The 26,566-nt window shown below is 35.7% G+C and overlaps 4 protein-coding genes across 8 annotated transcripts; 2 read left to right on the top strand and 2 right to left on the bottom strand.

The window, feature by feature from the left end:
• The first annotated feature begins 1,537 nt into the window (after window positions 1–1,537).
• LOC142536844 (monosaccharide-sensing protein 2-like) lies at window positions 1,538–5,848 on the top strand. Of its 3 annotated transcripts, none has more exons than XM_075642225.1 (6): window positions 1,538–1,810; window positions 1,981–2,162; window positions 2,358–2,924; window positions 3,364–4,226; window positions 4,340–4,527; window positions 5,159–5,848. In XM_075642225.1, the coding sequence occupies exons 3-6, from the start codon at window positions 2,429–2,431 to the stop codon at window positions 5,595–5,597; spliced, it is 1,986 nt and encodes a 661-aa protein (XP_075498340.1). In that variant the 5' UTR covers window positions 1,538–1,810; window positions 1,981–2,162; window positions 2,358–2,428; the 3' UTR covers window positions 5,598–5,848. The 3 variants fall into 3 exon arrangements, with proteins under 3 accessions (XP_075498340.1, XP_075498338.1, XP_075498339.1); XM_075642223.1 differs by having other exon boundaries at window positions 1,970–2,162; XM_075642224.1 differs by having other exon boundaries at window positions 1,807–1,881; window positions 1,970–2,162.
• Window positions 5,849–5,930: 82 nt separating this feature from the next.
• LOC142536847 (protein STRICTOSIDINE SYNTHASE-LIKE 6-like) lies at window positions 5,931–7,747 on the bottom strand. The gene is made up of 4 exons (XM_075642229.1): window positions 7,269–7,747; window positions 6,812–7,119; window positions 6,585–6,717; window positions 5,931–6,391 (listed from the first exon to the last, which is right to left on the bottom strand). Exons 1-4 carry the CDS (start codon window positions 7,686–7,688, stop codon window positions 6,113–6,115), a joined length of 1,140 nt encoding a protein of 379 aa, XP_075498344.1. The 5' UTR covers window positions 7,689–7,747; the 3' UTR covers window positions 5,931–6,112.
• A 1,281-nt stretch (window positions 7,748–9,028) lies between these two features.
• On the bottom strand, window positions 9,029–12,512 carry LOC142536846 (uncharacterized). Its single transcript, XM_075642228.1, has 4 exons — window positions 12,120–12,512; window positions 10,181–10,969; window positions 9,595–9,642; window positions 9,029–9,508 (listed from the first exon to the last, which is right to left on the bottom strand). The coding sequence occupies exons 1-4, from the start codon at window positions 12,306–12,308 to the stop codon at window positions 9,221–9,223; spliced, it is 1,314 nt and encodes a 437-aa protein (XP_075498343.1). The 5' UTR covers window positions 12,309–12,512; the 3' UTR covers window positions 9,029–9,220.
• A 3,650-nt stretch (window positions 12,513–16,162) lies between these two features.
• LOC142536841 (uncharacterized) lies at window positions 16,163–25,838 on the top strand. Of its 3 annotated transcripts, none has more exons than XM_075642220.1 (14): window positions 16,163–16,411; window positions 16,487–16,691; window positions 18,228–19,299; window positions 20,372–20,584; window positions 20,667–20,884; window positions 22,691–22,765; window positions 23,055–23,126; window positions 23,205–23,303; window positions 23,388–23,453; window positions 23,525–23,639; window positions 23,920–23,988; window positions 24,092–24,431; window positions 24,595–24,718; window positions 24,829–25,838. In XM_075642220.1, exons 2-14 carry the CDS (start codon window positions 16,572–16,574, stop codon window positions 25,600–25,602), a joined length of 3,357 nt encoding a protein of 1,118 aa, XP_075498335.1. In that variant the 5' UTR covers window positions 16,163–16,411; window positions 16,487–16,571; the 3' UTR covers window positions 25,603–25,838. The 3 variants fall into 3 exon arrangements, with proteins under 3 accessions (XP_075498335.1, XP_075498337.1, XP_075498336.1); XM_075642222.1 differs by having other exon boundaries at window positions 16,163–16,414; window positions 16,517–16,691; XM_075642221.1 differs by having other exon boundaries at window positions 16,163–16,414.
• The last annotated feature ends 728 nt before the right edge of the window (window positions 25,839–26,566 follow it).

Genomic DNA, 26,566 nt, shown 5'->3' with positions numbered 1-26,566 from the left:
GGCGGCGGAGTCAGGTGGGTGGTCGGTACTTAGCAGCCGAGTTGACCACGGGAGCTCTGGGTATAGTTGTCACGCCTGTGTTAAGCCAAACGTGCATCTAACAATGTTGCTTAGGTTGGGTTCGATCTCTCCTTCCAATTTTACATTAAAAAAATTATTCTCAAAAACTATTATCTGTGTTTTTTCCAATTTTACTTGCAATCTTATTAACAATTTTCTTTAAAACTCCAAAAACAAACTTAATTTTGTATTTTTTAATAAAAAATATGTATTTGAACTTTTTGATTAAAAAAAATTATTTCGGCACTCTCTTGGCCTACATGTTTTTTTAGAAAAAATAAGTATAAAATATTGAAAATATGATACTGATATATAATATTTGAGTATCAATTGTTTTATATATAGTATAAAAGATAAGATTTTGAGTATAAATTTGAAATAACTTTATTAATATCAATATTTGTTACATATATTTGAATACTCATGAATCATATATTAGTATTAGATTTGAAAAAGTCGATACTCAAATATTATATATTATTACTATATTTTTAATGTTTTGTATCAAATTTTATTCTAAAAAATAATATGTCATTATTGTTAATACTTAATATAATGTTTGATTATTAATAATATATATATATATATATATATATATCGAACAGTTGATGATCAAATATCATATATTAATATCATATTTTTAATGTTTTGTATCGATTTTTATCCGATAAAAAACATGTAGATTCAGAGAACACTGAAATATATTTTTATGGATCAGAAAATACACATACATGATTTTTCTGACAATGACAGGACAAACTTTAGTTTAAAGTTGGGGATTTAAAGTAACTTTGCTCTAAGTTTTATCATTTATACTATTTACACTTTAAAAAATATGATTGGGGTCACCATTTTAGCACAGTTGGAGGACCTCTTGCTGCGTTGTAATGTCATTTCACGCTATTTTATCACAACGTGGAATATCCCAACAAAAGTAATTTTCATTTTTTAAAATACTAAAATCACATAAAGTTTTTGCCTGGATTGTTTCATAATCCACATCAAACGAAATAGATCTTTTTTTTTTGGTTCTGGTTTTATATTCATTGCCTTGATTTTGTCATATAAATATATAATATCAATTTTGACTCAAATTAAAATGAATTTTTTGGGATTAGATTTTTAATTATTGGTTCATTAATTTGTACCACAACTTGGGTTGAATATTAATATCGAAATCTAAGCATAAAAATTATTGAAGTTATTTTAGTAATGAGATTAATCATAGCCTGTTAATTTTTTTTGTATGAAAAAGCATGATTGTTCTGGCGATGAGCCAGATCACAGTGGAGAAAAGAATTTAAAACTGTAATGTAAGAACAGCCCAACACCTGGCAAGCGTAGTGACGATTCATGATGCGTTATTTGAATAATATTCTACGGAGCATCGGTGGCAAAACAAAAGACGACCCACGAATCTTTCTTCTCTCACGGGACAGTGAAAAAATAGTATAGTGAAAATATGTATATGTAAAGCCAAAAAAAGGCATAGATCAGCGAGGCACGTTCTTGAATGGACAGCTCATCTTTTTGAACTGGTTTTTCGATACCAGAAACCATTCACGCATCTCTCTCACGTTCTGCCAGCTTTCATCCATCACTGTCCGCTTCAGTATTGCGTCGTCATCATGGTGATATTCAAATAATAATTCGAAGCTTGCCATCTGTCGAATATATGACATCGTTGCATATGGTATGTGGGCTCCTGTAGACCATCGATCGGTAGTTTGGAGTTTTTGCTGATTTCGAGGTATCTTGCTGATAAATATCTTGTCATCTTCTCTTATTTATTGGTTTCTTTTCTATTCATGCAAGCGAAAGGTACCTTCTTTCTCTCCGCGTGTCTGGGCTTTTTAGTCTGATGTTTGGAAAAGGATCTTGATTAAATTTCTGATTCTTGAATCCGTAGGCCCACCACAGGAACCGTGAACGTATATTGGAGAAAAAGGTAAAGATTCGTGAATCTTGGCCGTTTTACCGCATTTGATAGAGAAAAAGGCCCGTTCTTTTTTTCAACCAAGGATGCGAGGAGCAGGTGCTAGTCGCCATTGCCGCCGCCATCGGCAACTTTTTGCAAGGATGGGACAATGCAACCATAGCAGGTACTTGTTTCATCTTGTTTCCTGTTATTCATGCCAGAAAATGAATTCTTTGTTACGTGATTCTAATCTGTTTTGAGATTCATTGTTCATCAATTCTATGGGAGAATCAGAAAATGCAGATTTTGTGTTTTTTCTGGTCATATTATTATTTATCTTGAATAATCTCAGAAGCGTATGTCAAAATTCTTTGATCAGGATCCGTGCTTTACATCAAAAGGGATTTTAACTTGCAGACCCAACCTACCATAGAAGGGCTAATCGTCGCAATGTCCCTTATCGGAGCAACAGTAATCACAACATTTTCCGGATCCGTATCCGATTCTCTCGGGCGTCGCCCAATGCTGTTAATCTCATCCATTTTGTATTTCCTTAGTGGATTAGTGATGTTATGGTCCCCAAATGTGTATGTACTTCTCTTGGCAAGGCTTTTAGATGGTTTCGGGATTGGTCTTGCTGTTACTCTTGTTCCTGTCTACATATCTGAGACTGCCCCGCCAGAAATAAGAGGATTATTAAACACCCTTCCACAGTTCACGGGTTCTGCGGGCATGTTCCTGTCGTATTGTATGGTTTTCGGTATGTCATTGATGGATTCCCCTAGTTGGAGATTGATGCTTGGGGTTCTATCAATTCCTTCTATTATTTATATTGCTCTGGCTGTGTTTTTCTTGCCTGAATCTCCAAGATGGCTAGTGAGTAAAGGAAAGATGAAAGAGGCGAAGCAAGTTTTACAGATGTTACGTGGAAGGGAAGATGTCTCAGGTACTCTCGATGGTTCATTTTGGCTAAAGAGTCAAACAAAGTATCTTCTTGATTAATTTCTTATTTGTTTTATGTTGATGTAACAATAGTCGATCCGTCAAAATTTTACTCGAGTTTTTAGCATTAGTAGAGAGCTGCAAAATTAGTCAAAAGATTGTACTCTTACCAGCAGATTATTTTGAAGATATCATTGTGCTGGTGTCAGCTCGGAATTAGTTACCTTCAGTTTGTTTTGCTGAAAATGTCATCCATGTTTATGATGAATTTAACAAACTGGCTAAGATTTGAGATCATTTTTAGTTCGGAAACCTACATGATTTACAATCATGCGACAATTTGTCTGTTTTGGTTATTTGTACCCGGTGAATGATGAAATATATTTACAGGTGGGCATACCACATATCTGATTTTCTTTTGCTTTGGCTCTTTTCTTACACAGGTGAAATGGCTTTATTAGTGGAGGGTCTGGATGTTGGAGGTGAAACATCCATAGAAGAGTATATAATTGGTCCAGACGATGATCTTGCTGATGACCAAGAGCTTGCCTTAGAGAAGGACCGTATCAAATTATACGGTGCCGAAGAGGGACAATCTTGGATAGCCAAACCTGTCAAAGGGCAGAGTACTTTGGGTATGGTCTCCCGTTACGGGAGCGTGTCTAACCAAAGTATGTCTCTTATGGATCCAATGGTGACTCTCTTCGGAAGTGTTCATGAGAAGCTCCCGGAATCGGGAAGCATGAGAAGCATGCTGTTTCCAAATTTCGGAAGCATGTTCAATGTTGCTGAGAATAATGCTAAGAACGAACATTGGGACGAGGAAAGCCCAAAAAGGGACCGTGAACACGAGTCAGATGCTTCTGGGGATGAATCTGACGACAATTTAAGGAGTCCGTTGCTTTCTCGTGAGGATACAAATGCTGAAAAGGAGAATGCCGATGATCAAGTTAGTGGCATGGGGATTGGTGGTGGTTGGCAGCTGGCTTATCGAAAAGACGATAAAATTCCTGGAGGCGTCAAGAGGATTTACTTGCATCAAGAGGGTGGTCCCGGATCAAGGCGTGGATCTGTTCTCTCTCTTTCAGGGGGAGACGCTCCTGCTGATGGCGAGTTTATTCATGCAGCTGCGTTGGTTAGCCAGTCTGTTCTTCGTCCAGGTGACCTCACTAGCCAGCATCAAATTAGTGTCGCTGTGGATAAACGAGCTGAGTATTCTCCAAAAAGATCAAGTTGGAAGGAACTTTTTGAGCCAGGAGTTAAACATGCATTGTTTGTAGGTGTTGGAATTCAAATTCTTCAACAGGTAAATATGCTCTGCCAACCGAAGATCGTACTTCTAACTATTAAAGTAACTATTTTATGCCGAATATTCTCTAAGATATCATAATGTTTGCTGATGAACATATTGGAATATAGTTTTCGGGTATCAATGGAGTACTCTACTACACTCCTCAAATCCTGGAACAAGCCGGAGTGGGAGTTCTTCTGTCGAATTTGGGCATTAGTTCAGACTCTGCATCTCTTCTTATAAGTGCTCTCACAACATTGTTGATGCTTCCCAGCATTGGTGTTGCTATGAGACTTATGGATATTGCTGGCAGAAGGTAATACTCTTCCAAGTAAATTCCAATCCTCGACACACACCCACCAACAATTTTGCATAATCTCCTGATCACCATTCACCACCTAAAAATCCAAGTATAATAGTGGCACACCTCGTCCTTTTATTTACGTCGCAACAATAACCTTTTATTTGAGTCGTCCACCCGCTCTGTTCCCTCTACTTCCTTCCAAAAGGGGCAAATCCTTACACTAGGAGTTGATGGATGGATTGGGGGAAATTACTCCCAAATTAATCATGAATTGTGATGGTTTTGACATATAATTCCTGAATTTGTTCTATAGTAATTTGCAAGTCACGAATCTTTCTTTCCTAGTTCTAACAGATGAAGGTAAGGCTGTCCTAATAGATGCACCCCTACCTTCCAAACCTCAGGAGGTGTCAGTAAATATCCCGATCCTAGGAGTTTATCCTGTTGCTGGTCAATCTAAGGGGGTCATATCCATGTATTTTAGCCCGGTCATAACGTGCTTTATTTCTGTTTCTTGATTTTGAATAATGTGTTATTGATTTAAGAAATATTATTATTATGCCGTCTTTCAATTGATGGAAAGCACATACCATCTTCAGTACGTTTTTCTATAAACGATTGCTTTTTTTTTCCTTGAATCCAGGTGGCTACTACTATCAACTTTACCCATTCTATTGATATCACTTATTGTCTTGGTCCTTGGGAATGTCATCCATCTGGGCAGCATTGTGCATGCAGTTATCTCAACTGTTAGCGTGATAGTTTACTTCTGCTGCTTCGTTATGGGATTTGGACCGGTCCCTAACATCCTCTGTGCAGAAATCTTCCCCACTCGTGTTCGTGGACTCTGTATTGCGATATGTGCTCTCACATTTTGGATCGGGGACATAATAGTCACATATTCTCTCCCAGTCATGCTCAACTCCATTGGACTTGCCGGTGTCTTTGGCATTTACGCTGTTGTCTGCACCATTGCATGGTTTTTTGTGTTATTTAAAGTCCCGGAAACAAAAGGGATGCCTCTTGAAGTTATAACTGAATTCTTTGCGGTTGGAGCGAAACGAACTGCTGGAAACAACTGAACGCCCGGAATTTTGTTATATTACAAGTGCAGTAAATGCGATGGCACTGTCTGTTTGTACCCTGAAAACATTAATAGAAGTAACTTAACCTGGATTCAGTGTTTTGAAGGTAGCACAATGTTTGTTTTGATGATCATTGACAATTTGGGAGTAAAGTCATATGATGATGAATAAACGATGTTTTTAAATGTGAGGAATATGCTGTGAAATTGCCCGTAGATTTTATTAAATAGCCAACTTGCGTTACCAAATTCTATCCATAGTTTCATCAGTGGCTGATTTTCATAGCTTATTCATTATATTTGACGCAAGTTCCACTTTGGCTAACAAATATAAAATTGTGTTCGAGTGTATTCAATGTCCCTTTGATAAAACGAAGCTGGAGCTTGATTACAACGCTTGCATGAAACTATTTTGGCTGTTTGTAATTTATTGGAGATCTTTTACATTAGTTCCGAATTAAAGCCAAGGCTCAAACTGACGAAAATATGCAGCTTCGATATGAGGATGCTTGATCATACCGTCGGCGTGGCAGGATATCGATCCACGTTGAGGCGTAGAATGTATGGAGATGATACAGATCCACAATACAAGTGATCCCCGATTTTGATAGCACTAGACATCGATGAGATATCACGATCTTGATACAGTGCAGTTGGCTTTCCATCCAAATCGACAGCTATAGCCCCTCCATTTTTCTCTATTTTCGGACGACCAATGTACCTCTCCATGATTGCAACAACTTTTCGAATGAAAGGATATCTTTGAAGCAGATCCGTAGGATATGAAATCCCCTGCCATGTTCGTCAACTGGTATAAGAACAGGATGAAAAAAAATAGATATTGCTACAAGGTGTCCCCCTATAGCAAATTTGGGGTGAAGCTGGAAGTTTTAAAAAACTACACAGAATTTCTATCTTTTTTTCTCCCATCGAGGGTAAGACGTTACTGGGAATTGACAACGGAGTATAAAACAGAACGCAGTACCGTGCTTAAGGCAATCCAGTATAGGCCTTCGCCATCATAACGAATGTTGTCAGGAACCCCAGGCAAGTTATCAATAAACATGTCTACCGATCCTTTTCTGCGACCTTCTAAGTAGTACCTTTGACATCTTCTCCTGCGATTTAATCCGACATCAGTGATCAAAATCAAGAATCCATTCTGTAGACTATGAGAAACATTACCAAACAACATCCTGAAGTAAATCTTACAAGGCGGTTTCGCAAAAAATAACGAAACTCTGATCAGGGGAGACAGCAACACCATTTGCAAAATATAAATCCCGGACCAGGATTCTTGTTTCTTTGGTTGATGGATTATAGCTCAAGAATCTTCCATAGGGCCTACCTTCTAAAATGTCCCAGATAAACTCATGTAGACCGTATTTATACGAAGCATCGGTGAAATAGAGCGTGCCATCTCGACCGATATCAACGGCGTCTGTTAACTTGAACTTTAGACCCTCAGCCTCATCGGTTAGTAATTCTATTGAGCCCTCACTGCTTATGTTCAATAATCCCTGCCACGGATGTCCTCTTCTATCAGAATATGCTTAGCTAGCCATTTCAAAACTCAAGAAGCATTTTTTTAATCTGAAGACCCCACAAATCAAGAGGAATACACAGTAGTAAATCACACATCAGTATCACAAAACTGCAAAAATCTCACCTTCACAGCATCTGCAACAATAACCTCGCCGTGGAGCCCATGAACGATCCCCAGCGGCCTCCCCGCCGTGTTGACCCATTTCTCCACCACCGACCCATTCAAACTGACCCTGTGAACCCATCCATCTTCACAACCAGTGTACAGAACCCCTGTCTTTGGATCAAAAGCTACGTCCTCCGGCGCCAGCAATCGACCTTCCCCAAGTCTTTCGGAACCCCTCAGCATGTGGGCGTTCCGGTGAGGAACAAACAAGGCCTCTCTCCGGGTCAACTCTTTGTCTGGATACTCAGCCGGGTCGAACGAATCGAGCTGGTACAGGAAAATCGAAAGCACGGGTAATAGCAGCAGTGAGACGAAAATGGCGGGACGATATACTGATTTTTGCATTGTGGAAACCGGTTCTCTGGTGTTTTTTGCCATTAGCGCTGTACAAGGATGACGAAAATGGAGGATAATGACGGTGACTCACTCCAGCTAACCATTTTAACTAATTTATAAAATCCATCTCTCCTTTTTTTTGCTGACAGCTCAAACATTTAATTAACAATTATCATTAACGTATTTTACACACGTTAAATACTCATTCGTCTAATTTATTATGATTAATTTGATTTATATTTAAATTAAATTGAAATAAATTCATATTAATAAAAAAATAATGAATATTATTATATTTATATTAAATCGTATCACAATTGTAATTAGAACTAAACTATAATTTAGAATATAATACTTAATATTTAATAATTAACTGTTTTTGGTACGTAAAATAGATGTACAATAATACCCTCGTCACAATTAACTAAAGACTACGGACAATTAACTAAAGACTACGGCACAAAGGCAAAATCTATCATTACATCCTTCAGAGAATTCTCACATTCCCTTCTATTGGGTTCAATTTATTTAAATCAAAATACTTTATAAATAACAATATGCATACACAATACTAATATAATTATATTATATGCTTGCAACGCATGTGCTTACACGTAACGCGTGTTATCACTTGATAGTTTGTGAATAAATATAAATTCTGTTTACGTTGGAAAATCATTTATACGTGCATTGGACTGTACATTGGACTATTGAGTCTTATTCTCCATACTTGTATCTTTTTCAAAGTGATTTATTTAAATTCACAAGTTGCTATTGTAAATTTATTATTAAATAATTTAGATTGTATAAACTCATTTGAAACGTTTCAAGAAAGAGAGAGATCGGGCTTGGTCGATACAGAAAATCTAAGTTAGACATGAGCCCTTACAAAAGTTTGGCATATTTTAGATTTGAGTAGGTCTTGATGGTTTCACAAATCTTTATATGTGAACTCTAACGATATTCACAATAAAAAGTAATATTTTTAGCATAAAAAATAATAATTTTTCATTGATATCCAAATAAGAAATATATATCACAAAATACGACCGTGAAACCGTCTCACACAAGTTTTTGCCATCAAATTCTTCTGTTGCGAAAGGGGCAAAACCAAATTCATAACAGGGTTAGTCGACTACATGACTTCGATTTACATATATTATAACATTGATTGAATAGTTGACTGTCTGTAAAGTTTCATTGTATCTTTAGGGTCTCAAACACCAAAGTTACACCGTTGCTGAGCCTTCTTAGCCACAACTGGCGGTGGCAAGTTTTGGGGGATGAAGTAGTTTGAAGAGTGTCGACATAAATAAAACCACCACTTAAGAACAGAGGTATATACATATATATACAAAATCTTAATTGTATCACACTCGGGACAACTGAAAATCATTTTAATTCTTGGATTGTTCTTTCACGTGGAATCCTTTCCTCGTGCAAATCATATGTTATTTTACATCGTAGCTAGTAAATAAATCAATTACAAGCAATATTTGTTGGCAACCTCCTAAAATCAAGAATAAGAAACTCTCTCTGACGTAGCTAGCGAACTTAATTAGGAGGTAGGTCATTCAAATATTAAGCTTTTCAACTCTAAAATCACTCTTTACCTCATCCTTCTTCTGCTTGTTGATATTGAGCCACGGGTGCTGCAGACATTGCTGTGCAGTTGGTCGCTTCTCAGGCTCAAAATCGAGAATGGGGCAGAGAAAATCAGCAAATTCACGAGCATCAGCACCAGAAAATTTAAATTTTTCAACAAGTAGTCGATCAAGCGGCAAGTATTTTAGCCTTCTAATCCTCTTCAGATCACCATATCTGTCAAAGTAATCTTTGGACCGTGCTCCACATGTGGCAATCTAAATTTTAAGCAGTAGGAATTTAGACTGAGCAACATTTTTGGCATGCATAGTTTATACCAGTATAGAGAAAAATATGCATGTACCTTTCGTGGCATCTTCCCAAGGAGCTCCATCATTAAAGCAAGGTGATCCTGCAAGATCACACATCAGTGTCATGTAAAAAATCGAGTGGAATAACTTATGGTCGCTCCAGTTTATAAAAGTGAAAGTAATATTAAGTATTCAGAAGAAATTCCTCAACAAATTTTTGGGGGCTTAAAAATGAAAGATTGCAAAATGCACAAGACAGTGAGGATTTGATATTAGCAGGCAATACTCAGTTTTATTCCCCAAAGTAAGGTACTGGGACAATAAAACTAGCCAAGTAAAATTTTTCCCAAAAATGGCAACAAAATGGTATATTTATACCTGCAAGTTCAATAGTAAAATTTGAAGCATTTACAGAAATTACAGATGAATCAAGAGTTCTAGCATCTGACTCCGCGAAGTATCCCCAACCAGTTGAACAATTTGTCCACTAAAACTTAGAAGTCTTTTTAAATATCTCTGAAAGAGAAACATAACGCCTACAAACTTCGTAAGTTACACGAATTATATGGGTTTCTTACGGACATCTCATTATCGCAGTGATGATTTAGAATCAAATCCAATCAGATATTAATGCAGTACCTCATCCTCACTGAAGCCTTGCCCAGTCTTGGGAGTGAACATCATCTCACCCGTGGCAAGTTCAAAAGCAATGCAAGCAAAAGACCACATATCAGTAGGAAAAGAATAACCACATTGAAGTATGACTTCTGGAGCTCTGTATTGCCTAGTTTGAATTTCTTCAGCGATTGGCTTATCGGCCCAACATGCATTTCCAAAATCCACAACCTTACATCTTACGTCAATCCCTTCTAAGCTTCTAGCAGGTTTTGGCATCACTCCTACGCCTCCCACAGAAGCTCGCCTCTCTGTTATTCTTGCAACTGCTCTTCTTGCCCTTTGTTTTAGTTTTTTCTCAATAGTATTTATAATAACTCCCCCATTGGGGTTACCCTCTGGCCTTTCAAGAATTGGGGTCTTTCCCGACCTAATTGGATCTTTAGAAGGATTAATGGTTGAATATAGAAGGATGTTTTCAGGCTTTAAGTCTGTGTGTATAACTCCAAGTTCTCTATGCAAGTAATCAAGAGAAGTCAAAATGCACTTGCATATCTCCCTCACTTTATTGAATTCAAGACCTTTATAACGGTTATACTTGATGAGACGCAATAAACTATCTCCAAGAAATTCCAGAACCATACATAAATGCTGGCCGTTTGGGCCTGAATGCTTGAAATGGTCCACCAAGTTGACGACACACTTAGTATTTGCGCTATCACCAGCAGCAATAGCAGAAAGGACTTCAATTTCGTGAAGAGCAGCTTGACTAAATTGTGGTGCACTTTTCTGTATCTTCAAGGCAACGTATTTCTATAAGAAACCAAACAAACAAAATTTTAGAAAATTCACAAAACCGTGGCATTAAACGAAATGTAAATCATACAAAGAACGGCAAGTCACATTAAGTCGATCCAGAAGTGACGAATATCCTTAAAATTAAATAACTGTTCATCATATCCAAGTCTAAGCGACTGAGCCACAACGGTCTCTACTGATTTCAAGATTCTTTAGTAAGAAACATATCATTGGTTATAAATCAGATCATAAGTCTAAAAGGAGAACCCAGATTCGAAAGGTTATCCATCCTAAACAGGATGCCACAAACTCATCACTACAATGCAATTACTTTAATTATCCTATCCCTGAAAAGTCGATGCCCACATTGGCCCACTTTTAAAGTCTTCATTCACCTTTCATTATTCGGTGCATAGACCTTGATCCAGCCTGTAGTATAAACATTACCATGTTACCGACATTGATCACATGAAAGTTTTTTCCAAGGTCATTCCTTAAGCCCTCAAACTTCTTAGTCACTCCATGATTGTTTGCAGAATCAACGTGGGATTACAATTTGTACCATGAATTAAAATCAATGTTTCAATTAGTATTATTTAATTTTATGAAGAAAATTTTTACAAAAAAAATGAGGCTTTATATTACTTCCCTAAGTTGCTTGCAGGCACAGGAAACCAAATCTGCAGAGCTGGTACAAAAGTCAAAACACGGCGCGTTACAGTGAGGTTATTAAGTACCCAGTTGATCAAGCAGGAGGCACCAAATATGAAATAACACCTTTCAACTGCATTTATGGTAAGAACTTAAATAGCCATTATTTTACACGATGCTTCGAAGGTGGCTGCATTTCCTTTTCAGAAGTACCTAAAATCACCACCTCATCAAATATGCTATAGTGTCAACTTTCTACCGCGTACACGTTCTGTAAATAAAGAATTCTCCACAAGAGACAGATCACTGGCATCAACACCATATAGAACAAGATTCGATGTGACATCGAAAGCCAAGTTAATAGGCCAAGCTAACATAACAAAAAATCAAACCATAAACAAAAAAAGGATTTTAAGCTGCATCATTCGAAAAAATAAAACAAAATCAAGATGACAGACAATCAACAAGCTTAACAAAACAGGAATCAAAACACCGCCACTTAAAAAGCACTCACGGACGACTGAGTATTGTAGGCGAGCCAAACGGTGGAAAACTGACCCCATCCAAGTTTTTTTTGGGCGATGTATCGGCCACTGGAGAATGAATCACCGATTCTCACCGCATGATATCCACCTTTCCTGTACGAATCGATCCCTTCATCCTCTTCTTCCGATGCTGAAGATGACGAAGAGCAACCAGACATAATCGTAGCTAATGCCAATCACAGATTCCCAATCAACAACAAGGCGATCGAATATCCCTCTCCACAGATTTCCTGGATCGCCAATCCAATTCAAATATAACACGCCTAAATTTGGTTGGGTAAGGCAGATGAAGATCAGGAGGAAAAGTGGAATGGAGGAGCTAAAAAGAAAACAATTTATTGCGTTAAATGTGTTTTCTGTTCGATTAATTGTCATCAGATATAATTAGTAATTAATTTTAATCATCATTAATATAATAATTTTGGGAGTAGTGAGGTGAAAGGTGGCCTTCCACTCGAGACTCTCCTCCTTTTGCTTATTCAAACAAACGGAATATACACACACAATATATGTATATGAATTTTTTTTTAATTTTTAATTATTATTTGAATTAAATTAATATAATTATATCAAATATATGATTTGTAAGGATGAATATATGAATTTTTTGAAGTAGATTAAATATTATAGTTACGAATAATTAATAGAAAAACATTATTTATCTAAATAATTAATTTTAAAAAAAAAATAATTAACGTCTCAAAGTTAAATCACTAAAAACCTGAGCTTTTATATATACTAGATAATCGTGTTGATTTGGTTTAAATAAATTATCACTTGTGGGAAAAAATTAAACATATGAAACTTTAATGATTTATATTATATTTTATACTTAATATATTTATTGTAGTCGTAGAACAAGCAATAAGCCGCAGCTTGTCAGTGGGTGGGTCGGGTCGGGTCGGGCCACATTATTTGACTGGGTCGATAATTTGGCAGCCTATTCCCAACCTGCGGGTAGGGCCGATCCGATGAATTTAGTCAATTTTTAATTACATATCATACGAGTCAGAGTAAGTCAGCCCGACGGGACGGGAAATCATCAATCCGACACAAGTATTAGGCTGGACGTGGCAAAGCCTAACTTGTTCTCACAGCTCAACGTTAATTGTATTATTACACAAGGTCTGTGTCTTTATATTTGTCGTGTTTATCATATTATCCAATTGTGATGTATTAACCACTAATACACCTGGCATCCAGGTGGACACAAGCACATTTACAAAAATATTGGGGAAAAGAAAGTAATTATGCTTCGGATTGAGAAAATAACCTACAAAATAAAATTATGAATTAGATCTTTATTCAATTTTAGAAAATATCAAAAAGATTTTCTTTAAGAACAAATATATGATACTGCTAGAATCAAACTCTTGGACAAAAAATTATAATTAATAATAACGAGAGTTGATATTTACATTTTATTTTGGGTTAATAAGAGTCTTTATTATACTAAAAAAATAGAATAATGTTATTAATTATACATAAACTTCATAAATTTTCAATTCAATCCAATTTTAGAATCAACTAATTTGGAATAGAATAGAACTCATGAATGACAACAAGTGTTAAAATATGTAATCTGGTTTGTAAATAGTATTAGAGGATGTATTGATTCTAGACTTTTAATGACATTTATAGATTTTAAAACTTTATAAGTATTCAAAGTAGACTTTTATATATTTTAAAAAAGTTTAATGGTCAATTTAAAATAAAAAACAGTGGTATTCAATGTAAAATTTTGTAGAATTTTAAAAAGTCATGTGGTATTCAAATTTGACTTTTAAAAACACTACAAAAGTCTATAGGTATTCAAAATGTCAATAGACTTTTAATGACTCCATTGAATTCTACTAAGTACAATAATTATAGCATAAGATACAACAATAAAATGTCAAAAAAATATTTGATTCAACCTAAAGAGTTGGATGTACATTTAATTGATAGATCTCTCAAAATCACATACTCAATACAAACACTAAAATTTTTATTCTTTTCTCATCTATTTTTTTTCTTTTTTAAAAACATATTTTTTATTGCTAACAATATTTTAAAATCAAAATTATTAACATCGTTTATTATATTTTTTAGTTCCAATCACAAAACCTAATAAAATTTAAAATTATATTTATTAAAATGTTAAAAATTTATTACACTACATTATAAAAAATTACAATATTTTATTGATCTATAAATTAAAAATATTAATTATTTTGTATAAGTAAAATTTATTTTTTTATTAATTATTGTATAACATTTGATGTTTAATTAATTTCTACAATTTTATTTAATCTATATTTTAATTTTGATTATAAATCAAAATTCTTGTCCATGATATTTTTTTAACTTGAATGAGAATACATTATATATATCAATGTGTGTGATTGATATGTAATTTTATAAGTTTATCAACACACATGTATAAGAATAATTATAACACATATATATATATACGTATTATTTATTTTCAGGTACAAATAACTGTCTTGTTTATTTTTTATTTGACATACTGTTTGTATATTACATGAATATTTATATTTTTGTAGTTTTCAAAGATTATGTATATTATTCATTAGATAATTAACTTTACAAATATGATTTGATGGGTAAATATTTTTTATTGGATGGTGGATATCCAAATCGACGTCAATTCTTGGCTCTTTTTTCGATATGTACGTTATCATCTTCAAGAATTCACATGTCAAAGTCGTCACACTGAAGATGCTAAACATTTGTTCAATTTTCGTCATACTTTTTTGAGGAATGCTATTGAGTGGACATTTGGTATATTTAAATCACGGTTTAAAATATTCAAGATTGCTTCTTCATTTCCTTATATGACCCAAACATAGCTTATATTAGCTTGTGCTGATCACACAATTTTCTTTGAAAGAAGTGTCGATTTGATGAATTTCAAATTGAACTAGATAATTAAGCTCAATTGTCTTCATCGGCACAAGTTTATGAATGTGACAAATATGATTAGTTATTTGATACTCATGAACAATAACGAGCAAATCCTAATGCATGGAGGCATATCATAACCAATGGAATGTGGAGCGACATTAATCAAATTGTCAATAATGATTAGATTTTTTTTAAATAAAAGACTACTAATTATTTTGATTGTTTATTCAATAAAATTTTATTATGAACTTATAAAAATATTGCTCAACAATATACTGAATTGACATAAAGAATTGAAATTTTGATTTCAATAAATTGGATAGTTCATTTGTTGTTTTTCACAAATCAAATTGATTTAACTTTTAAGTAAGTAAAATTCATTTACATACATAAATTAAAAAATATTTTAAAATTGAAGAGGTAATCTATGTCCAATAATCATTTAAAAAAATTAATAAAAAATAAATCACAATTATAAATTACAAAATTCACATAATTATATGAAAAAGTTTACAAAAGTCTACGAAAATCTTGAAGAAATTATATAAGAGTATATGAAATTTGGTTTATAATTATATGAAATTCTATAAAAGTCAATAAAAACACATTAACTCCACAAAAGTCTGTCATTTAAAAAATTAATTAAAAGTATAGAATGAATACAACTCTATATTAGCATTGTTGACATTCGAAAATAAAAATATTACTAAAAACAAAAGATAGTAATTAGTTTGATAACTAAAAGTTATAATTAATTTTTTGATATGCGTATTTGATTGGCAATGTTAATAATCTTCGCAAACAATACCATGTTGTATAATTTCAAAATAATTTTAAAAAATTTACAAGATCATCTTATGACTTAATTTTACGAGACATATTTCTTATTTGATCTGATTTTTAAAAATATATTAAGTTTTTATGAAAACAATATTACTTTTAAATTTAAATATAGATCGAGTCGTTTTGTCTCATTGATATAAATATACGAAAGTGTCTCAAAAAAAATCCAACTATGATAAATCATATATACACGTGCGTATTATGTAAAAGATAAATGCAAAATATTACTGTTACTATACGAAAAAGAATAATATAACCCAAAAATGATTATTACATCCATAATAACCTCCCGAGTCCCGAAGCCGATGCACGGTGATGAGCTGTGCTTCCAACTCGAAGATAGAACCAACCGCCTCTGACGTCATCATCCGAAAACACGTATCGAGTCACTTTGCGTATGAATCCTCCTTGATCTGTTAATTCATTACCCGATTTGCTGCTAAAATCTTCGAGTTCAAATCGATTCACTGCTCTCCTTCGAATGTGACCGGGTGTAAAAGATGAAGTCTGGGTGGTATCGAATTTTGATTATTGATTCCTATATGTTTTTGGAATTTATTCGAATTATATGTTAGGGTTCTTGTAGTTCCTCTCAATTTCGCGAAGTCGCTTGCAGAAATTACTGCTTGGAGGAAACTAGAAACTGAGATTCGCAGATCCGCCGTTCAATTATGGAAAAATTCGAGGCTTACTTTCAGATGGCGGACACGGATCGAGATGGTCGGATTAGCGGAAATGAGGCTGTTGCCTTCTTCAAGGCATCTAATCTACCCCAACAAGTTCTCGCTCAGGTCCATCCATTCATTTACCTTTTGTTATTTCTGTAAAATAATCTCACAGTCGTGGCGTCTCATTTATTTTGATCTCAACGTGGCTGCTTACTTGTTACTGTTGTTGCTTTTATAATTTTAAATCCACTATGACTTACAGCAATCTGAATTTTGTTAACCACGATATCCATCTTAATTTTCATCGCTGGTTAGTTTTGAGGTTGAAGGATAGAGTTTGTACCTAGTGATTTATGTTCTTATTTTGCATTATTTTTAAATTTTCTGAAACCACTGATCAGCCTATTTTATACTTTAAGCAACTATTTTTTAAACTGTATTTACCATTTGAGGTAGATGGGCTACTAAACTATCCACTGTGAGAGGCTGATAGCTATGGTAAATTCAAGTTTGAGAAGAATAGGTTAGTTGCTCTTGCCTTGTTATGTGCAATGTGGGCCAACTCTTTTATTCAAATCGTGATGAAATCATGCATTTCAAATTGTTACATGCCAGCTTAAAGTATACATATGTGAGTACGGTGGTTTCCTTTTGACGGGCGTGTTTCTTTGTATTGCCTTACTTCAACCTTCCACCTGAATTAGAAGTCAAAGTTGGACGAATCAATTTCAGAGAATGATGCCTCTCGGCTTTTGTTTTTTGTTTTGCTGTCCATCTGTCCAGATAAGGGTAATAGTCAGGAATTGGGGGTTAAGAATTGCAATAGTAACTGTTATGTGATATGAATATGCATAATGTCAAAAGTATTGAAAGGGATTGACTAGGGTTAAAGCACTAACTTCTAATTGAGAGAACTTCTTTTGCGACCTGGAGTGAGAGGGAGGGAGGGGAAGGAAGGAACCATGTACTTTCCCTTTCTTCCGACACAAAGCTAATATCCTTTTTCTTTTCACTGAGTTGAAGTCAAATAATTCTCAAACTTTGGGCTATGTAATTTGTCCATAATGCCTGGGGGCAGTAAGAGATTTCAACACTCAAATTTATGCTTTGAAAGGGCACTGCTTATTGTCTTTCATTATGTGGTATTGGTTTTACCATATCCTGGGTTGGGGTTTATTGCCTCACAGCCTGATGTGAGGCTGTTTTTTCGTCTTCCCTATCAATAGTTCAACTGAATGAATCTATAAAACGGTCTTTGCTCTTGCAAATATATTTACTGGTAATCCTGCAACATATGAATTGTGATTGAGGGTGGATGCCTGCATGGCTACAACAGGGACTTAAGTAATGTTTTTGAGTGGTAGAGTTATTATTACTTCAACATAACTGTGGTGATGAAATATTTAGGCCTAGATGCATTAAATTTAATGGCGGTTTTTAAAAGACCCTACTGTGTATGTATAGATTTATACACATGTATATGTATATTCAAGAGTCCTTCCCTATATAGGGGAGAGTTATTTTAAAAAACAAAACACACAACGGGATCAATGTACCATAATCTCCTCTTAAATTTACTTGTGGTTCTTTGGATGTCTTCCTTTTGAATATACTCTCTGTAGTTTGCCCTGGAAAATGACTTCAGTGGGTTTTGTGCAGATATGGACATTTTCTGATCAAAACAGAACTGGTTTCCTAGGTCGCTCGGAATTTTATAATGCTTTGAAACTTGTTACGGTGGCACAAACTAAACGAGATTTGACTCCAGATATTGTGAAAGCTGCTTTATATGGTCCAGCTTCAGCTAAAATCCCTGCTCCGGAGATAAATCTTGCAGTTACACCTAGTCCCCAGTTGAATTTGACAACTGGTGCATCTCCTATGCAGTTGAGTGCCACTCCAATCTCTAGTCAAGGTGTCGGTGTAAGTGGTCCTCATGGATTTCAATCTCAGCAAAACCAATTTGTTAGACCACCTCACCTGCCTGCTCCTAGTTATGGCTTCCAGTCTCAACCAGGTATTTCAAGCCAAGGATTGACTGGGGCAGGTTCTATTCCTGTTCCTCACCGCCCTAGCTCCTCTGATTCATTTGCTGGCAGTACTAATGCTTACTCTGCTGGAATTTCCTCTCAAGTCTCTAACAGAAGCCTAAGTTCTTCCACAACAGAGGGTGGGTTTGGACCTACGTTCTCATCTACTTCACAATCAAAACCATCAGAAATGAGTGGGTTGGTTCAATCTTCTTCAGCCAAGCCAAATGATACTGTTTTCTTGGGCTCCCAGGTTGGAAAGGAAGACTCAAAACCACATAAAGCGTCTGGAAATGGATCTTCTAGGGACTCAGTTTTTGGGGATGTGTTCTCAGTGGCACCTTCTGAAACGAAGCAGAACTCCTCAGCAATTTCATATTCTGCTGGCATCATGCCTGGCTTGTCAGCTGGAACTCTACCTACTAAGCCAACTGTTGTTTCTCAGCCTCCTGCTATTCAAGCTCAACAATTCCAGTCCACAGGGAAAGCAAATCAACAAATTTCAGCTAAAAAACCCCCTGTATCTCCTATTCCATCTGGAAATCTTACTTCTGTTCAAACTCAGCCCCCATGGCCTAAAATTACTCCATCTGATGTTCAGAAGTACAGCAAGGTATTTGTGCAAGTCGACACCGACAGAGATGGGAAAATTACCGGTGAACAGGCACGTAACTTATTCTTGAGTTGGAGGCTACCACGAGGTAAGCTTTACTTCATCTAAGTCCTAAGATTTTGATTAATCTTTTTTCTGGTTTAGATTTTGGACTGGTTTATGCCTTTTTCATGTAATTGCTTCTTCATAATGTGAAGTTAACTGCCGATGTTGAACGGGGATAATATCTGCTTCTCGATACAAATTTCGTTTATACTTTGATTTATGTTTGGATAAATAAATTTTTTCTCACTCAGGAATGGTTTTCTGAAAATTCGTTATCTTTTCCTCACTCATCAGATGATACGCCAAAGTATGTAAATATATTAGTCTGTTATCTGGAAGAACAAGAACTCTTTCGGTGCCTAATTTAATGAATTTTTAACATTTGAAAAACTATATTAGATTTGTCCATCTGAGATTCAGGGCAAGGTGACAAAGGTGTCATGAGTAGAAAATTAGCATGTAATTTGGTGGCATAAATTTTTTGTTAGGAAGTTATATTTCAATTTGAGCTTTGTTATGCTCTTAACTGATTTTTCCAGTGAAGCTACAACCTAATTGTTCAAGTTTTATTGCAATTAATTCACTGATTTATAAAGTAGAAGATGCCGAAAGCTTCAAAATATGGTGATGTACAGAATTCTAGTACAGTTTAACATTGTAGACAAATTGGATGTTCAAGATGGTGAAACCAGTAACAGTAATAATGGGCTTATAACTAGATGAATTGACTTCTCTATTTGTTCTCCAAATATCGTGATTTTTATTGCCTAAGATCCAAATAAATGTGAATTAGGTTCATAATCATTTTACTCGTGAGCCCGTTTATTTGAAAAAGGAGAAGAATCCAGAGACAAATATTGCAAATAATATGATTTTTAAAATTTACCATATGTTCGTCCTATCCTTTTCAATCTGTTATTTACTTCTTTTTGGTGTCAATGTAAGAATATTTTATTTCAAATTTAGAAAGCTAGGATTTAAATTGTGTTGCTGGTAGCAAGGCTAGATGCATCCCTATTCTTCACTTAGTCTGGGTTTTTTTAAGAAACTTCCTGTTTTGTTAATTGATGCATGTCTTCCTTATCTTACTTTTGTTGTTTTATTTGTTTTAATAGAGGTCTTAAAGCAGGTCTGGGACTTGTCTGACCAAGACAATGATAGCATGCTTTCTTTGAGAGAATTCTGCATTGCTCTCTATTTGATGGAACGGTATAGGGAAGGGCGCCCTATTCCTGCAGCACTTCCCAACAATGTTATGTTTGAAGAGACGTCTGCCTCCAGCAAACCTGCTGTGTCATATGGCAATACCTCTTGGAGACCTGCTACTGGTTTATGTTTTACATGTTAAATCTGTAGCTTTTGCATATGAATCTTAATCACAACCTCTCATATACTGTCATCTGTAATCAGGCTTCCAACAACCCCTAGGGACTAAGAATGCAAGGCCAATTTCTTCTGTTGGTGGAGGCAGGCCTCCTCGTCCAGTTCCTGTTCCCCAGCCTGAGGCGTCAGTCCAGCAAAAGCCCAAAGTTCCTGCTCTAGAGAAGCATCTTGTAGATCAACTTAGCACAGAGGAGCAGGATTCCCTGAATAAAAAGTTTGAGGAGGCAAAGAATGCCGAGAAACAGGTGATTCTTACTTTTTTCAGATATTCTGTGTTTGCATTCTCCTTCGCCATTTCATTATCCCTCATTTTTTAGCCACCGAGTATAAGTTCTTACCATGATTTTACGCTTCAATTCTACAAGTTAAGGATTCTGGGACTCTTGGTGTACCTACAATCTAGATATGGAATTATAGGTTGTGTGATGAGTGTATTTGTAGAGAACCTTTTGATGATCTATGAATGTTTGTGTTTTACTACCTGTCAAAATACACGCTTTACTGGTACATTTAAACATTGTGAGAAAGGATACTCCAGTTAGCTTTGAAAGAGAGTGAAATTTTGAATTTATAAAGCAAATGCTTTGTGTAGTAGTCTATATTACTAATATATCGCGGTGGTCATAGTGGTGTGTTCTCATCTTCCTTTTCCTTTCCTCGGTATTGTGAAAGTTGCATAGATTGATATGATTAACTTATGGTACTTATTTCTCTTGGAGATGTATTTTCATCTTGCGTGGCACTCATTGAGTTTGGATTGCAAGTCGTTTCTCTTTGAATCGACGGCAATAATAAACTTCACCTGACCTCAGAGATTTCATCGCAGAGCCTTTTTCAAGTTCTGATATCACAATTACGAATAATGTATCTATTTGATAATGGAATTCACTTTTCCAAGTTAACCAAGAAAATCAGAGGAATCAAACCGGTGTCCTTCGAAAATCAACTCAAACGTGACATGTTTGGCGTGAAGCGTTGGACAATTCCATCATAAGGATGATATTTTGTAGTATATCTCTGTTGTTCTTTCTACGTTTTGTTCCATGAATTTAGGTTTGAAATTTGTATCTTTCACATCTATCACCAACTTAATGTTCTTGTAATGCTAGAGTGTAGGATGCTTTGGTGCTAGTTCTTGAGTTATGAATTAGATTATGTAACCCATTTAGTTCCTTTCCAAGGCATTAATTAATTTTTTCCACTAGTTGTCTAGTTGTGTTTATGTGTCCCATCAGACCCAAGTGATCTACAACCTGAGAGATCTTATCCTTGATTTTGAACTTCTTACTGTTGTTTTAGATTTTGAGCTTGTACATTTCTGAGGTTACCCAGTGTGGCTGATTCTCATGAGTGTAATGCAAAGATAATTCATTATCTATTTTCAGAAACCGTGATATGGTTTTACTTTCCATTCGCTTACATGTTGATTTTCCATTGATCATTATTATTGGAGGCCAATGTTGAGGATGATCAAAATTTTCAAGGTTAAGTTTTGGAGGAATATAGTTTCATCTATCATTTGTGCTTTTGTCTTGGCTTTATTCTTGTAAAGCATTAAGGTACCAGCCAGACTCAATTGATTAGAAAAAATTCATTTTGATGCCGATGCTAAGGTTTTCTCACCCTTTGTACTGGAGAAGTAAGATGCTGGCTAGGACCATAGCCAGGTCATGGTGAAAAAATGTGTAGTGCAATTTGGATAACGACCTTGTATACCCTGTTCTGGGCCTGCTTCCTCCAGTGTTTGTGTTGATAGGTTTTGTACATTATTATGGATGTTGAGTTGCATTTGTTGTTTATTCTTCTTTGTGTATTCCATTATTTTAATTTAAGTTAAATGTCTATAGTTAAACTGATGATAAAATATGCAAAAGATGTTGTTTAGCTGTGGTTTAATTAGAGTTTGTATTCTTCCAGGAGGATTATGTATCCCTACAGTTTTGGCTCATGGCTATACTAGTTGGAAAGAACAGAAAATGAAAATAAAAATATTCCCTTCACGTCTCTATGAACCTTTGCTTATTCAGTTTCTGTCATCGTTTTGATCACAGGTAGCAGATTTGGAAAAGGATATTTTAGAAGCTAAACAGAAAATTCAGTTTTATCAAACCAAGATGCAAGAACTTGTGAGTTTTCTTAATGTCAGTTGCACAACGATAATGCTGGCACAATCTGATGCAGGCAGCCACTGTTGAATCTTCTTATGACCTTGGCCAGATTTACTAGTTCATTCTACCTGTTTTATTTTGAGTTCCAAAAATAATATGTACGATATTATTTTAATCAAGTTTTCAAGCCAAAATTTCTTTACTAGGATGTGACTTTTATCGCTGAAGAAGTATGCATCGGGGAAATGAAAATTTTCAACTGAATGCATCATATGCGGCCTTTTTTAATACTACCATTTTCTGCTAGATACTATACAAAAGCCGATGCGATAATCGTTTGAATGAGATCACCGAGAAAGTTGTAGCTGACAAAAAAGAGGTATTGCATTTAAAGATGAGGTGCTTTTTCAGTGATAACTGATATTTGTTGGACTCATTTAATTGAACCTTCATCTAGGCTGACTCATTAGGAAGAAAATATGAAGAGAAGTACAAGCAAGTTGGTGATGTGGCATCTAAATTAACCATTGAAGAAGCTACATTTCGCGATATTCAGGTATTTTTGTTCCTTTATGTTGTCTTTAAGCTTTCCATGTTTTTGGAATGTTAAATGGTGTCAGTTTGATTACTCTGTTTGTAGGATAAAAAAATGGAACTATACCGAACAATTGTCAAATTGGAACAAGATAATGCTGATGGTATTCAGGTATGTTGTACCTTCTATTAGTTTCATCGAGATGACAATGAATTTTCTGAGTCTGAAATTGGTGGCTACAGGAACGAGCAAATCAACTCCAGTCAGTTCTTGAGGAACTGGTAAAAGCCTTGAATGAACGGTGCAAAACTTATGGGTTACGTGGAAAACCAACCTCACTCGTTGAGCTCCCATTTGGTATGTCTTGTTAAGAGCAGCAGGCTTGGATGCCACCAGCAGTTATGATGGAAATATTAGGGGTGCCATTTGTCATGTCTCATCGATCTTAGTCGCTAAAAAATTGATGTATTAGCCTTTATAGTGTTCCTGTATATCTTGTTATCGATGATATCCTAAATTAAAATATTCAGGAGTCAAAAGGCAGTATATTCTATTGAAATGATATATATCTTGCTTGGGAGCGATGCTATCAATGGATTCTGATTTAATGCTGGTCTCGGTTGAATTTCTTTTACAGGTTGGCAACCTGGCATTGAAGGAACAGCTGCTGACTGGGATGAAGTTTGGGATAAGTTTGAAGATGAAGGTACTCTTGTAGTCCACTATACTGATCTTTTTTACGCATTAAACATATTTGTGACAGTTTGGCATTTAACAGTTTTTCACATAATCTTCTTTTTTTGATACAGGATTCCAATATGTCAAAGAGCTTACGCATGATGTGGAAAATGTTATTGCACCTCCCAAACCAAAATCTGCATTGGTTAGAGAGAAAGTTTCTCCATTGGATAACAGCGGTTCTACAAAATCACCAAGTAAAGATGATAAAAAATCAGACCTGCCTGGTTCTGGGGAGAGATTACTTCAGAATGAGAGGCCAAACAATCAAAACTTGGAGCAAACAGTAAGAAGTCCACCAGACAGTCCAGCAGGAAGTGCATTTGATAGCCCATCAAAGAAATTGCCAGAACTGAAATTGATGAAGGATGTCAATATAAATGGTTCACCACATGGATTTGACACCCCGGGGTAACTAATAATGTTCTTTTTCCTTGTTTTACACAGATATCTCAACTTTTTACGTATCTACTTGAATACTTTGAGTAACCTTCTAGAGCTGAACTCCTAGTCTCCTATTCATAGTTGTTTTGATCTGCTAAAACAATTGCGGTCATTTGGTCTGTAATTGCAGTGGATATGGTAGAGCTGAATCTGTACTTTCTGGGGGGAGAGGTTTTGATGAGCCAGGTTGGGGTTCTTTTGATTCCCATTATGATACTGTTGCAGCATGGGATTTCAACCCTGGCACTCCTAAGGTATTTATTTTATTGAAAAGTGCTTTGGTTTCCCGTTGGTCTTTCTATAATAGTTCCCTATTCGAATGTTGCTGCTGCCTCAACTTTGTCTCCGTACTGTTCCAATCCAGGATTCTGACATTGAGAGACGTAGTGAAAGTTCGTTATTTGGTCCAGATGACTGGGCATTAAACCCAATAAGAACTGGATCTAGAACCATTGACTCAACTCCAACGCAGGGTCCATTTTTCGATTCTGTCCCTAGCACTCCGCTCTATAACTCTGCTAGCATATTAAATCCAATTAGAACTGGGTCTACGGGCATGGCCACTCCAAAGCAGGGTCCATTTTTCGATTCAGTTCCGAGCACACCACTCTATAATTCTACAAGCTCTCCGCATGGGGATAACATGTTTTCCAGGAATAGTCTATTTGCGGATTCAGTTCCGAGCACACCAATGTACAGTTTTAACAATTCTCCTAAAGGGTTCAACGAAGGTTCAGAAGAGCCATATTCATTCAACAATTTCTCAAGATTCGATTCCTTCAACATGAGTGACACTGGTCCTTTTGGTTCTCGTGAGTCTTTGACGAGATTTGATTCAATGCGAAGCACTAGAGATTCTGACTTTGATCAAGGATACTTTCCACCCCAAGAATCCTCCTTTTCAAGATTTGACTCTTTCCAGAGCACGGGAGATTCTGATTATAACTTTGGCTCATTTCCTCCACAAGACACGTTTACTAGATTTGATTCCATGCGGAGTTCTCGGGATTCTGATCATGGTCATGGTTTCCCTTCGTTTGATGATGCTGCGGATCCATTTGGGTCTAATGAGCCTTTTAGGACATCTCTCGAGGGTCAAACTCCCAAGAAAGATTCAGATAGTTGGAAAGCATTTTAGTGTTGCAATTTTGTCATGCTATTTTCATGGCACTTTTTTTTTTTCTTTTTTCCTTTTTTCTTTTTTTTTTCCTTTTTTTTCTCTGGAGCTTGTTTTTTTGGGTTACTGTTCCAGAAGAGGCAGATTGCTTCTTCCATTTGCGGTGATTTTTCCTTTTATGATATTATCACTTGGTTTCTTTTTTCCTCGGATATTTTTTCCGTGTGTTGATAATAGTATAGTGTTATTCATTATTATGAGCTTGTTTAATTATAAATTTTCTGACATTATGATTGGACTTCTGTAAGTTAGTTGGTATTTGAGATGTTTGTTCATTCACGCGTGCTACTATATTTATTTCGTATATGAACTAACTCGAGGATTGGAATCTCGTATTGTTCTGTTCTGTCCGGGTGCCCTAAGATTCGGTTGCCATTTTCCTTTCATCCATTACTTTCCCTGTCCCGGCAATGACAACACTTGAAGCTTTCCCTCCGTCGCTACACCACCTTTTCAACACAACTTTGAGTCACTCTATAGGTAATTTCTCGGTGGCAATTTGACTAAAAGTAGCCGTATATATATAAAAACAATGATTAAAGATATTCATTTAACCTCTAACGAGCACCTCTACAAGGAAGCCTGATCACAATCCATAAACACTTGAATAATTTTTGGCAAAAAAGCCGAAACCTCCAAAAAATCAAACCCAATCATTTGCAGAGCCATAAGAGTCTCAAATCAATGATTCGTGCAATGCACGCTGATTTTGCTGAAATCTGGGATGGCAATCGGGATGTCAAATCTTTACTTGGGGCGCTCGGATCAGACCTTCGAGATCTGGAAGCACAAACAAGAACGTTAGAAAGAGGCCGGAAGGTTGTTCCGGCGTAACCCCTCCGACGCTCAAGTCAGAGAACAGAAAACTGAGAGATTAATGTGTGTGCTGAGAGAAGGTGAATATATGAATGAATAAACAATGAAT

Source organism: Primulina tabacum, chromosome 2 (genome assembly GCF_025594145.1).
Source record: "Primulina tabacum isolate GXHZ01 chromosome 2, ASM2559414v2, whole genome shotgun sequence".
NCBI classification, from domain to species: Eukaryota; Viridiplantae; Streptophyta; class Magnoliopsida; order Lamiales; family Gesneriaceae; genus Primulina; species Primulina tabacum.
Note: the sequence above shows the minus strand (reverse complement) of the source record. Positions and strands in the feature narration are given on the sequence as shown.

Bases quoted from the DNA above. Each gene is read 5' to 3' on its own strand.
- LOC142536841 (XM_075642220.1), top strand. From the start codon at position 16,572: ATGGAAAAATTCGAGGCTTACTTTCAGATGGCGGACACGGATCGAGAT. The intron at 23,127-23,204 runs GTATTGCATTTA...ACCTTCATCTAG, and splicing joins TTGTAGCTGACAAAAAAGAG to GCTGACTCATTAGGAAGAAA. The intron at 23,640-23,919 runs GTATGTCTTGTT...TTTCTTTTACAG, and splicing joins ACTCGTTGAGCTCCCATTTG to GTTGGCAACCTGGCATTGAA.
- LOC142536844 (XM_075642225.1), top strand. From the start codon at position 2,429: ATGTCCCTTATCGGAGCAACAGTAATCACAACATTTTCCGGATCCGTA. The intron at 4,227-4,339 runs GTAAATATGCTC...ATTGGAATATAG, and splicing joins GAATTCAAATTCTTCAACAG to TTTTCGGGTATCAATGGAGT. The intron at 4,528-5,158 runs GTAATACTCTTC...CCTTGAATCCAG, and splicing joins ATGGATATTGCTGGCAGAAG to GTGGCTACTACTATCAACTT.
- LOC142536847 (XM_075642229.1), bottom strand. From the start codon at position 7,688: ATGGCAAAAAACACCAGAGAACCGGTTTCCACAATGCAAAAATCAGTA. The intron at 7,120-7,268 runs GTGAGATTTTTG...CATCCGTGGCAG, and splicing joins TTGTTGCAGATGCTGTGAAG to GGATTATTGAACATAAGCAG. The intron at 6,718-6,811 runs GTAAGATTTACT...ATTAAATCGCAG, and splicing joins ATTTTTTGCGAAACCGCCTT to GAGAAGATGTCAAAGGTACT.
- LOC142536846 (XM_075642228.1), bottom strand. From the start codon at position 12,308: ATGTCTGGTTGCTCTTCGTCATCTTCAGCATCGGAAGAAGAGGATGAA. The intron at 9,643-10,180 runs GTACTGCATTAA...GTGATCTTGCAG, and splicing joins AAGGCTTCAGTGAGGATGAG to GATCACCTTGCTTTAATGAT. The intron at 9,509-9,594 runs GTACATGCATAT...CTTAAAATTTAG, and splicing joins TTGGGAAGATGCCACGAAAG to ATTGCCACATGTGGAGCACG.